The sequence below is a fragment of the Strix aluco genome, chromosome 12, assembly GCF_031877795.1.
Source record: "Strix aluco isolate bStrAlu1 chromosome 12, bStrAlu1.hap1, whole genome shotgun sequence".
Classification (NCBI taxonomy): Eukaryota; Metazoa; Chordata; class Aves; order Strigiformes; family Strigidae; genus Strix; species Strix aluco.
In genome coordinates, this window is record NC_133942.1 from 22,942,412 (window position 1) to 22,954,905 (window position 12,494).

The 12,494-nt window shown below is 40.4% G+C and overlaps 1 protein-coding gene across 1 annotated transcript in view; it reads right to left on the reverse strand.

Annotated features, from left to right (window-relative positions):
* The window catches only part of GALK2 (galactokinase 2), a 50,120-nt gene extending 38,229 nt beyond the window's left edge, over positions 1-11,891 (reverse strand). The window contains exons 1-4 of the mRNA XM_074837865.1: positions 11,441-11,891; positions 8,784-8,872; positions 7,272-7,395; positions 1,614-1,704 (exon numbers count right to left, since the gene is read on the reverse strand). Coding sequence (XP_074693966.1) covers positions 1,614-1,704; positions 7,272-7,395; positions 8,784-8,872; positions 11,441-11,493 — 357 coding nt within the window. The 5' untranslated portion in view covers positions 11,494-11,891. The remainder of the gene's footprint in view (positions 1-1,613; positions 1,705-7,271; positions 7,396-8,783; positions 8,873-11,440) is intronic.
* Positions 11,892-12,494: the final 603 nt, after the last annotated feature.

Below are 12,494 nucleotides of genomic sequence, written 5' to 3' on the forward strand. Positions count from 1 at the left end.
TGTCTTGAATGTGAATCAGGCTTGCAAACTTATCACGCGATGTTTAAATAGAAAACGTACTTCAATTTCAAAAATTAAAATGGACTTTGCCAAGTTCCGCAATAGTTCTGTCCCAAAAGGATAGCATGTTCAACTTAATATAAACAGATTATCCCGCTGGACCCTCTGAGTACTTGTATTTCAGTGTTTCTTAAGTCTGTAACATTTATGCTTATTTTCTGCCAGTGCTAGAGTCTGCAAACCTGCTTTGCAAATTAACCTTCAAGTATGAAAGCTTGTCCTTAGGAAACAAATCTCAGTAGCAGACTGCAAAATAAATAAAGTCAATTGGTCATGCTAGCCTTAATATAAGAAAGGATATATTGTACAGAAACCTAACCTATATCTCTACCGTCAATGCTATTTAAATGCCTGAATTACTGAGCAATACAAAATTGAAAGTACTCACGTTACTGCAAACATTAAGTAATTTATTGGGGTCTAAACATAGGGACGGGGGTCTGTTTAGGAACTGTGGATTGTCATAAAGGGATCTCAGGCACTGATTGTTCCAAATACTGTATTTTGAAGACTCTGGTGGCAGGTCTGAGGCAGGCTCTGTTGGCTGTCTGCAGTCCTTATCTATTGGATCATTCTGTGGGTGACCTAAATGGCCTATCCTGAGGCAAGCTTCATGTGCTTTAAAAAGCACATTTACCCATAATTTGGGCTGGCCCTGGTGACCTGTTCCTGACCTAGCCATCACTGTTTATCCCATCTGCCCTTCCAGAAATATCACTGGATTGACATAGAGCTGAGAAGTCACCATGTTTTTTCCTCAAAGGGCCATGAATCACCTGCAAACAGCAGGTGAGATTTATAGGAAACCTCAATTGTGGGTTCAGGCTACCTCCCAGGACAACACTTGGTTTCACAAGCAGTTCAGTCTTCAAGTCAGTCTGGAGACAGGCTAGCTCACAAAGGAAAATGTCTGTTCCGTGCTCCTGCCTTTATTGTAAGTGTGCTGTTTCCTGCATTGCTGCATTCTTTTAACTCAGTAAATTTTGAAAATCCCATGCAAATTCTGAAAATGTGGATAAATAATAGTTCTGGAATATTTCTTCTCTATGCTGTATACTTACTTTCTACGTTTTCTTTTGCCTACTGCATGAGTCAGCTTCACTCAGCTGTTGTGCACAAGTTGCAGGTTTCCAACATTAATGGAAATCAATGTTTTTTAAAATGTCTCCATAGGAAGAAAAGTACTAAAATATGATCTTTGTGTCCTGACAGACAAGCCTCCAAACTTTTTAGAAACAAATTTTAATTAGATTATTTCACTGGAAACCATTCTTTTTAACTTCAAAATACAGAAATGTCATCTTGATAATGAGTTTGATCATGACTTTACTAAATAAATATTTGCTATTGTAATTTATGTAATAAAAATGAAAATAGTACTCTACAAATATTTTAAAACAAACCCACTCATATCTCCTCTTCAAATTTTAACATAAAAAACCTGTATGTCAAGAAGAGCTATAAAATGCAGGGAAGTATTTTGAGGGTGAATAGGTACACCTGGCATATTTTACTTCAGCATTTATTTCATAAGTTAAATGGATTTAGCTTACCTGGATACCCTTCAGTCCACACTGGAAGTAGTTATGCCACTGAGGTTTGGTTTTGTTAATCTGAATGTTATTAACACTAGTACTGAAATCCCTGCAAAAACAGAAAAACCTTGAGGCTTTAACTTGTCAGTAAATTTAGTTTGAAAAAAACATGGCTTATTACTGCCACCTGCTGATGAACAAAAACATTTCAATGTTTATTTTTTTCAGTGCAATGGTTTTCAGATTTTTTTGCCCAGATCTTACTTATTAATCAATTCTATAAGGATATTTTAGATGCAAGCATAAGAATTTTTGCTTAAGTTATAGAGTTTATTAAATAAACTCAGAAATTAAGCTGCCTCTGGCATCCTTAAGGCAGCACGCCTTCCGTCACAGGTGTGTATGTTCTCTTGATCTGTTAGAGAAGTGAAAATCTAAATAATTGTACCTGTCAAAGCTAGAATAGATATAAACACACTTCAGGGTCTCTGGTGATCCCTGATGAGGAATTCATCTTCATTATCTTTGCTACGAATGGCACTCCACTAAAACAGGCCTAAGGCTGTAAAATTACATTATGTATGTTACGAGATATAATTAGCAAGATTTAGTTTAAAATAGTTTATGTATTTCCTCCAGAATAACTCTGAAAATGGCTCTCCTACTCCCATCTTCATTTCAAAATAATAAAAATGGTAAGCCTGAATGTTCCTAAAGAAACTAATGCTACAGATAGGTGCTGTCAAAATGGGCATGGAGTGATGCGCAGAGGCCTCAGAGGAGCAATCACCAAGAAGTGCAGATCGTTTAGAAGTCTATGCTGTTGAATGCCCAATAACTGTATCTACCTGATGTCACCACAGCAGATGCCCAACACAGGAAGAGGAAAGGCACTGAGAACATCAAGAAAAGCTAACAAAAAATACTCATAAGTTGCAGGCTAAACTGTGCTTTACAAGGCAAGGTCTGCCAAACAAATGAACAGAGGCAGCTGAATTCCCTGGAAATATTTAACGGGAATAAAAACACTTTCAAGAAATTCTACCTCAGGGGACAGTCTGCAACTCCTAATAGGATGGAATTTTTCGTTCTTATGCTAGTCTCAGTCTGTTTCTGTAAACTATGTAGATTAGTGATGTAGGTTAGTTTTTATTTTTATCCAAAATAATATTACTAGTTAATACCTGTAATGAATACCAGTGTGAATGTGTTTTTTTTCAGTAAAGTATTCTGTTACCTATGAAGAAACAGTTATATAATATAAAGCATCTTTACAATCATGTAATTGCCTTCAAAGGATGGCTGAAAACTTCACTTTATTCTGATGCAATTAAAGGCTGCAATTTTTGTGTAACACAACCCCCAGACCTGACAACCAGTGTAAAAATGGACCCACAATCCTGTTTCCTCTTCATATGGTCTAATGCTAGCTATGCTGTAGTGAGCTACTCCACTTGTATTACCAGTCTACAACCTACTCCTATTTCAGTGTTACTTGACAGATCTTACACTTTTAAGTATCAACTCAGAATTACCATTTTGTCAGTTATACATTCACTTTCAATATTCATTACAGTGCAGAAATACCAGATAGTTTAGCATATAAATTGCTGTCTTTCCATCTGAACTGTTCAAAACAGTGCCACTTACAGGACTTCATCAACAATGCGGCGTCAAAGAATTGTACAAAGTTAGTGTCAGAAGTTACTGAGGTTTGTAGAGTAACACAAAAGATCTGAAAGGGAGTATTGAGATTAGAATACATGGAAAGTTTGCGATAGCTGTAAATTCTTCCGATTTGAGATTCACGTGTATTTAGAACAATCTCCCAGAGAATAAAACAACATCATTTTGCTTATGGCTTTTGAATATAATAAAAAAACCAATTACTGGTAAAATAGAAAATACTTGTCAAAAGTCACGAAGATTAAAAAAATCATGTGTTTGCTTATGCTAGTTTTCTACAATAATCCTAAATTATTATTGTAAAAAAGCAATGTTGATGGAAATCAATGCGTAAAAGTGACTAACAGAAAGCAAATTTGAAGTGCTCTTTCTCTCAAAAAGGAGTTCTAAAATATTTTATCTTTGTAATTCTTTTTATATACTCAGACAAAGTAAAACTTCAGTGAACAAGAAGAGATATTCTATGATTGTATTTGCTGGTTCTCAAGATAAAATAATTACTTCTTAAAATGCATTTTTCTCATTTCTTCAATCTTCTCTCATAGAAAATGAAAGAAAAATTGCCTTTGATTTTGGCAGGTTTCATATGGACATAATTCACACCAACACAGAATGTGAGACTCTCGAGATCACCAGAATCCTTAAGTCTATTTTTTTATTATCACATTCAATTTCTTATAAAAAACAATTCCTAAATGCCCAAGCTCTATCTTAAATCAGTACCTCTTCAGGCTTCTGGAAGGTAGGCAGTTTGAGATAAGAACTTTATAATAAAATAAAATAAAAAGTTGGGGAAAACATACATTGTCTGTTTCAGCCTTTCTATTTTCAAGGATTCCTGGGAAAGGATGCCCCTCCTCCAAGGCTAGATATAAGCATTCCAATTCTTCTGTATAATTAGAAGAGGTGACTTTTTTGAGTAGTGTGAAAGAAACATGTGGCTGAGGTGGTTTTTACTTCTGGAATAGTAATTAATCCTTATTTTTGGAAGACCAATTTGGCTTTCTCACAGAACCTCATTGTCTTGTCAATCTGTTAGTTTATCTGCGTCCTCTGTAAAAAAATCTGTTGGGGTTTTTTTAATATTTTCAGATTTTGCCACAAGATAGAAACCGATTTATAATTATCATCCTCTAGTATTCCTGAAGGCATTTTGAGAAGTATCATGTCAGATATTATCTCTACACATACTTCTCAATTACAAAGATGTTAGGTGACGGGCAGGTATAGGGAACTTCAAAAGACTGTAACTTTTGAATACTGTTTTAGCGCAAATAACATAAAGGCATCTGATCAGTTGAGATGATTTATGATGAAAAACATCTAGGGAGTTTCTCTTGCAACCTGTTCTCTGTCTGTTTTTCCTGAAAATTAACATGAACTATCAGGGTAGGAAAGGGCTACAGAACTGTTACACATTTTACCAGTTCACAAAACATGAATGAAATAGGAAATAGTGATTCTACAGACGCTTATGGTTAGTCCTAGTTCACCGAAGGCCTATATATATGCATTCACCACAGGCATAAATCTACCAGTGTAACAGGCTGGGAAAAAAAGATATACTGTCAACAGTTTTGTTATGTGGTGTAAGATTCAAAGTGTTGAAAAATACTTCTTTGTTATGAAATTATGGGCATGTTTTAGCTTTGTTTTTAAGCAACAGTGTCTCAACAAAACAGAGATGCTTAATGCTGTATTCTGGGACCTCTTCTTGGTTTCTCATTTAAAACATGATTTCCAACTGAAAGCAGGGCAGATATAAAAATATAGTGCTTGTGTATGCAATTTGAATTCAAAGGCTGTAATTATAGATTTCGTAGGAACTGTATGTACCTTAGGAGAAGGTTGTTTCAACTGCGATGCAATGTGCCAAAGCCTAAAGACCAAGTAAAAATGTTTACCTTTTGCTTACTGCTTTATTTGGTATCCATTATAACAACTTTTCCTAATCAGAGACATTATAATTCTTGAACTATTGCCTCTTGCAGAATGGTTTTGCAATACAGCTTATGCCGTGTTGGAGGTTGCTACTAAAGAAAGGGAAAAGTCCCACTCATGTATTCCATTTCCTTTCCCCTGCTCACACTGCATGTTCCCATTGTTTACCCCAAGTCAGCTTTAGTGCTGAGCGCATGGCAGTTCAATTCACTAAAATGACAGAAAATTAACCAGGCAAATGGGTGAACTGATGTTAGAAGCAGGTACAGGGAGACTGGGGGTAAAAGCAGCAAGCTATCGCCTTTTGGCGGTGGCAAACTTTTAATTCAGCTCAGCTATAATGTGAAAACATATTCCACAAAGTGAGTGAAAAATATGTATTTGTACTTATAAAAGTAAAAATTCAACTCAACTACCTTAGTCGCAGGCAGCAGCTCAGAACATATCTTTACAACAAACTGAGCTTTAAGCAGGAATATGTGATTAATAGTTCCCACTTTTGGCAGTATGTTCCTGTCCCTGTGCTGCCATACGCTGTGCTTTCAGGGAGTAATTTACCATTGGCTTAAACCAATGGCTTAATAAAAATAGCTTAAACTAAGCTTGTGCTGATACTGATTTTTGCAAAATGCCCAGAAAAGTTCATGTGGATGAGTGACCTGATCTGCACTGCCACGTGTCAGATAGAGTTAATTTTTCATCTTAGTAGCCAGAATAATGCTGTGCTTTGGATTCAGTATGGGATTTGGTATGAGAAGAATGTTGATAATAACACTGATGTTTTCAGTTGTTGCTAAGAGATCAAGGACTCTCCAACTCCCCATGTCCTGCCCGTGCACAGGTGTACAAGAGGCTGCGAGGGAGCAGAGCCAGAGCACCAGACCCAGTTTGGCCAATGAAATATTCCATATCATGTAAAGTTATGCTCAGTATATAGAGGAGGGGTGGCTGGGAAGGAGGGGATTTTCTCTCACTTCCAGGATTGCCGTTTTGGGATCTTAGCTTTTTCGGGATCACTAGCCGGGAATAGGCTGGGTATCAGTCAGCAGGCAGTGAGCAATGACATTGTACATCACCTGTTTGTACTTTCTGTTACTGTTATTATTGTTTTATTTTATTTCAATTATTAAAGTGCTTTTATCTCAACCTATGAGTCTCCCTTTACCCGTCCAACTTCCTCCATCGCTGGGCAGGGGAGGGTGAGCCAGTGGCTGTGTGGTGTTTGGCTGCCGGCCGGGCTCAAGCAACAACAGTCCTTTCTGGCACCACACACACACACAAACCCAACACACCATGCAACCACATAACTATCAGTCTGTGGCAAGGAAGGAGGCAGAAGAACGTGGCTGAAGCTGGAAAGAATGGCAGGGTTGTTTCCCTACGTTCAGCACTTGTGAGACCATTGCTGGAATACTGTGTCCAGTTTTGGGGTTTCCCAATGAAAGAATGACATTGGCAAACCGCGGGGAGTCCAGCAGGAGGCCATCAAGACGGTTACAGGGGATCTCCAAAGGTCCCTTCCAACCTAAATTACTCTATGATTCTGCAAACAAGCAGCTGTGGAGGAAGTGGAAGAGAGGGAATACAGATTATTTGAGCCAGGATTGTTGCTAAAGCCCTTCTGTTGTGAAAATACAGCCTCAGGTTCTCCAGAGCAGGGGAGCGTTAGCTTACACATGCGGTAATTCATTACAAAACATTTCACTCCCTTCTCCAGGAGAAACTGAACTGCTGCCAATCATGGGGATTACATCAAGAAAGATGAGCTAGAAGAAGGGAAAACAGGACTGCGCTTTTACAAAGATTGAAAAATCAGAGGCCTCACAAGAGAAATCTGAACAAATTGGTGGGAGGCAGAAGCAGTGAACCCACTGCTCTAAACTAATATGCACAGCATCGAGTCAACACGATTCCATCTGCTTATATCATTCATTTTACACAATTAAACTCTATATTGCAATGGAAGTTTCTCAGATCTCTGAGAAGTTAACCTGTATTGCAATCGCATAAAGAGGTTCATAAAATTTAGTGAATAAACAAATTACTTACAAGTACATGGAATTGGTATTTGCCAGTTGTACAACTTGAGTTTTTACAGGCTCTACTGCAATTAGTATATCTTGTTCTATAGCCATAGGGAGCACAGCGTAACCACAGTAGTCTATATGTTCTCCTACCAAAGAAACAGACAATTAAAATATTTTGGAATATTTCTTTCTAGAATTGCAGTAACAGGGCTTCTACAGGGGTTCAGTGTTGTTTACTGTACAAGACAATTTCTGAGTCTCAACTCTTATTATCAACTCGTATAGTCTCAACTCTTATTATTTAAAGTTTGAGGTGCATTTCCTTCATTTCATATTACTGCGCAAAAATTTTGTTCTTTCTTTAATGATTTTATCTATTCCATCCATTTATAAATCTTCATATTTTAACATTGGCTTATCAAAATTTAAAAAACACTGTGTAGATTATTGTCCAGCAATGAGAACAGCCACATTATTTGTACACTGTTGTGACGGTACAAAAAAATAAGTTAAATCAATCCCATTTAACTGATGACTGGAAGAGATAAAGGCACCACAGGACTCCTCATTATGTGATGTCCTTAGCCACATTAGGTGATTCATTAGCCACTAGATAAGGCTTGTGGTGGAAATCTTATATTTTATTTTTCATAAAATTTCTGGGCGTTTTTCCAAGAAAGTAGTGATTATATTTAAATAATCATTAATACAGTTACATACAACACATGAAGCAACATTCACATAGAAAATGTATGTAGTAAACACCCTCTCTCTTGGGAATAATTCCCAGTTAGCATACTCTATTTAATCTATATGATATGTTAACACAATTTATTATGATAATAAAAATCATCATTAATTGCACAATGGACTAATTAATTTTCAAAGCTCTGTTTTGCAGGATCTTTTTACTTACAATGTCTTTAAATGCTTGGGGTTACTTTATGAATATACAAGAAATTGAGCTCTAGGGAGAGCACAATACTATCATGGATAGAGAAATCTAAAAAATAAGGCTGCCACAGAAATACAACTAAGTCCTAAATACAAAATAAATGTGTCTCACCAGTCTGCCAGTGAATCACAACCAACTGTTCTAAGTTCTGTGGACACACCTCTATGGATGGTAGAATCATTTCATGCTTCATCATATGCATTGCTATGTGGCTGGTTATATTTGGTAACTTATAATGGAGTAGGAAAAAATATACTCATTTAATTTGTGGATGCACTGTGCATCAACTACTTTAGATTAGATTTCCAAAGCCTTTCAAAAAACTAGTATCCAGCCATAAGCTGGCAAGTTACTCCAATTTTCAAAACCATCACTACCGTTTATAAATTTTTTTCCAAAACTGATATTTGAGTGTGAAGTTGCTTATAATGAGGTGTAGTAAAAGCTAGTAAAGTATTATATTTTTTTTTCATTTATCACAAGCAGCTTCTCTGAAAAATATATAATTAAGACTAACATTATTTTGATTCTATGTTTAAACTGACAGATAAAATAACAGAAGATTAATTTTTCTTTTACCTATTAAGTTGACTCGCCCTGGTGCACGAACATAAAACTTGGGAGCCGATCCAAATTTTGATATAAACATCTCCTTCAGTTTCTGCAGTCTGAAAGGCAGGTTAGAAACATTTAGAAGGACTGTATTTCCATAACAGGAAGGAAGTTTCAATATTTCATGAAGTAAATTCGATTCAACTTTTTGCAGTACGTGGAATTTTCTGTTACACCAGGAACGACATTAAGCTGCTTATTTTTGCTCTTCACAGAACATTGATTGTGACAGACAAGACTCTCTTTAGACTATTCTAATTAGTAAGAAATGTGTATGTTCACTTGAAAAGGATAGAAGGGGCCTTATTTTATTTAAGTCCTCTGTCTAGGTTGGTTCTAGACAGAAGAGGGGATGGCAGTTGCCTGGGGTAACAAAATATCATGGCCTCCACCTACCTCTCCTATGCCACAGCTCTGAGAAACTGTTTGCCATAGCAGAACCAATGGCTCGTGTGTTGCACTGGGATTTGTAACATACGCACAGAGGCACTCCCTCCAAAGTCAAATCTGACCACATCAGGCAGGCCTGAGCAAATTAAATTTCTTCAAAGTTTTGACTTTTATCAATTTCCATATTGGACACTACTGCATTTCTGTACAAATGTGTACACAGAGAACTAAAATTCCAAACCTCAGATTAAACCTGTGACTTAGTATTTACTCTACAGGTTTGCAGCACCAGTTCCCACAAAGTTCTTCAGGTTTTCCATTTGGAGGTGCCAGACGTGCCACTGAAAGTTCCAATGCAAAGAAAAATTTGGCATATTGCTTTATTTCCTAAGACTGTAAAGGTATCTAGCTTCTGCCCAGTGTTTGCAAAGTTGGGATGCTTTAGTGTGTCATGCAAGAACAGTGGGTGAACAAAGACTGAGAAGAGATTAAACCATTATCTTAGTGAAGCATAAGAAATCTGATGGTGATTCACTTCAAAACTACCTTAAAGCAATTTAGGTTGCACACTCACCCACCATCATTAATGTAAGCAACAGACTAAAATGATGAAAAAGCAGTAAGAATACAAGAAAAATAGATCTTTAAATATGGGACTTAGAATATTTCACTGGCATACCCTGTTGGCTTTAAAGCATGTAGCCAATTAATATTTTGTTTTGTCCTGCTAAGGTTTCTACATTTAGTCTAAAACTAGAACTGGAAGCCTCGTTAATGCAAAGTGTTAATAAGAAGACAGCAATGAGAAACAGATGTTACAAAATTTCACAATTATTTAGTTTATACTTCTTTGTAAAAGCTGTGTTACTGTCCTACTACATATATTCAAATGTTTTATAAGATTTCTTTAGATGGAAAGCTACAAAATATTACTTGCTGTGATTTTTTTAACACATCTTTCAGTACTTTTCCATCTTGGTGCCCTGTAACAAAGATGTATTGGGTCCCTCTGTGATTTCCCTTCTTATCGTCTCCCCTAGTACTGACTAGTTTATCACTCTCCCAATTAGTAATTTCAGCCATTTCATTGTACAGTCCCTTTCCTAGATCACATTAATAATATTACAGTCCATAGGGGAATCTGTTGGCAGAATTCTAGGTGTTAACTTTATTCCTTTTTGTGTCAGTATTTAGAATGCTTCTTTGTTTCACAGATTTTTATAGTGGTGTTGGTACCAAGAGACTAAGAACAAACAGAGCAGTCATGGGGGCATGTTTATCTAAGTGCTGATTGATCTCTTTTTTTAATGTGGGTTTTACAAGCAGGCCCGATGAAAGGCTATTTACAGGCTTTGGCCTTGATGTTGCAACACGCATGCTGCATTTTAAGCACCTACATCAAAGATCATTGTCAGAAGTGTTAAGCAAAGGCATCCCTCACAACTTCACACATCCGAGTCCGGGAATGCCGGACTCGTCCTCTGCACAGGACTTTCACTGAAACACAGCGTAATCATATGCAAGTAACAGAAGTTTAAAAAGGACCCTTCTCCAGTGCTAACACAGGTAAAAAGGTTTCTTTGAACTGCTTGTGCATTCTACTTCCACACAGCGGGTGCAGCTCCGCGCGCTGCCGTGTGCCGCAGGCATGCCCGCGCACAGCCAGGCCGCCGCCCTCCCGGGGACCGCACGGGCGGTTCTTTTATAGCCAAAAGGTCGAGAGGATAATCGCTATCCCCACAATTATGAAAAAAGGAAGAACGTTAGCAGGAAAGATGAACGAATTATTCCCCCTCCAGCCACAGAGGCACTGTGCGAAGCAGCAGGGCCCCCCGGCCTGCAGGGAGCGGTGTCTGGCGGAGGAGGGGCCGGTGACGGGCGCGCAGCCCGCCGGCAGGAGGGGGGGGGCCGCAGGCCGCTGCCCCGCCAGCCCAGGCCCGCCTGCCGCCGGGGGAGCCGCGGGACGCCCAGGCCAGCGCGGCTGCAGCGAGGGTGCTGCCGCCGCCACACAAAACGCGAGTGTCACGCTCTTTGGGCTGAGACGCATCAAAATACCCCCAGCCGAAGCCCTCTCAGCCCTCAGACGAGGGGCACGAAGACTGACCGTCCCGCCTGTCCTGCCCCCTCCCCGCTGCGCCTGCAGACCGCCCGCCCCGGGACAGACGGCGGCGGGCGGCCGCCTCCCGGCTGCGGACGTGGCCCTGCGCCGAGGCCGAGGGGAGCGACCCACCCACCTGGGCTGCTCCACCAGCTGAACCGGGAGGGTGCGGGGGGCGTCCGCCGCCATGGCGGCTCCCCCCGCCGGCCCCTGGCTGAGGCGGGCAGCGGCGCGGTGCGGCAGCTCCGGCTGGACCGCGGTCACGGGACAGGCGGACACGGGCCTTCCGGGCGGCGGAGCGGGCAGCCCGGCCTCCTCCCCGCCCCGGCGCACCGCTGAGGCCACGGTGCTCAGCGCCGCGGCCCGTCCCGCCGGCAGACCCACACCCCGCCGCGCCCCTGCGGCCGCTCCGCCCTCGGCTCCTCGCCCACCACGGTCCAGACGGGACAGGAAAGCTGCTGCGACGTGCGAGGGAAATGGGGTTTTTCCTTCATTGCTGTCGGAATTTAGCTGGAAACAGCGAAATTCCAAAGCCTGCCCGCGGCTCGGTGCGCGGAGCCGGGTGCAGGCGCATCGCGGGCCCTGCGGGCTTGGGCTCGCCCTCGGCGCCGGGCGTTGGGCCAGTGCCACTCTTCCGGCAAAATGCACGTGTGAGGAACACAACAAACAGGCAGTGCGCTCCCCTACGGTATTACTTTTTTCCCCTTGTTTTTTCGAGTGTGTGGTTCTGCCAAGTTCCCTCAAACAAGCACTCTCGTAGCTCCGCTTCCCCTCAAGATTAATTAATGGTTGCCATTAATTTGAGGAACTGAGCTTTTCAAACGCATTTACAAGCTTACTCGTTGTTACTGTTTCGGTATCTTAAAGCCCCTGAATCCTCCACTCATGAAGCTTTAAGTGCTTGGACTGGGAGAAGCAGAGTAACCTTGAGATTTCATTGTGGATTTAGGTCTTTCCAAGCTAAAACTGAAACTTTTTTCTCCCGATTAGTATGGTTGGCAGAATAGAAACACCCTTTTTTAAAGATGCAGTAGCCATAGAAAAAAAGATGACTGTCAGAAACTATAAAATGACCAACAGCTGAACAATCTGGAGACCAAACAAGTACTGGAAATGTGCCTAGGGGTCTGTGAGAACCACAGGCCTCGTGAAAGTTGTGGAGAGGCAGAGCTTGTCGGGGGTTTTACCTC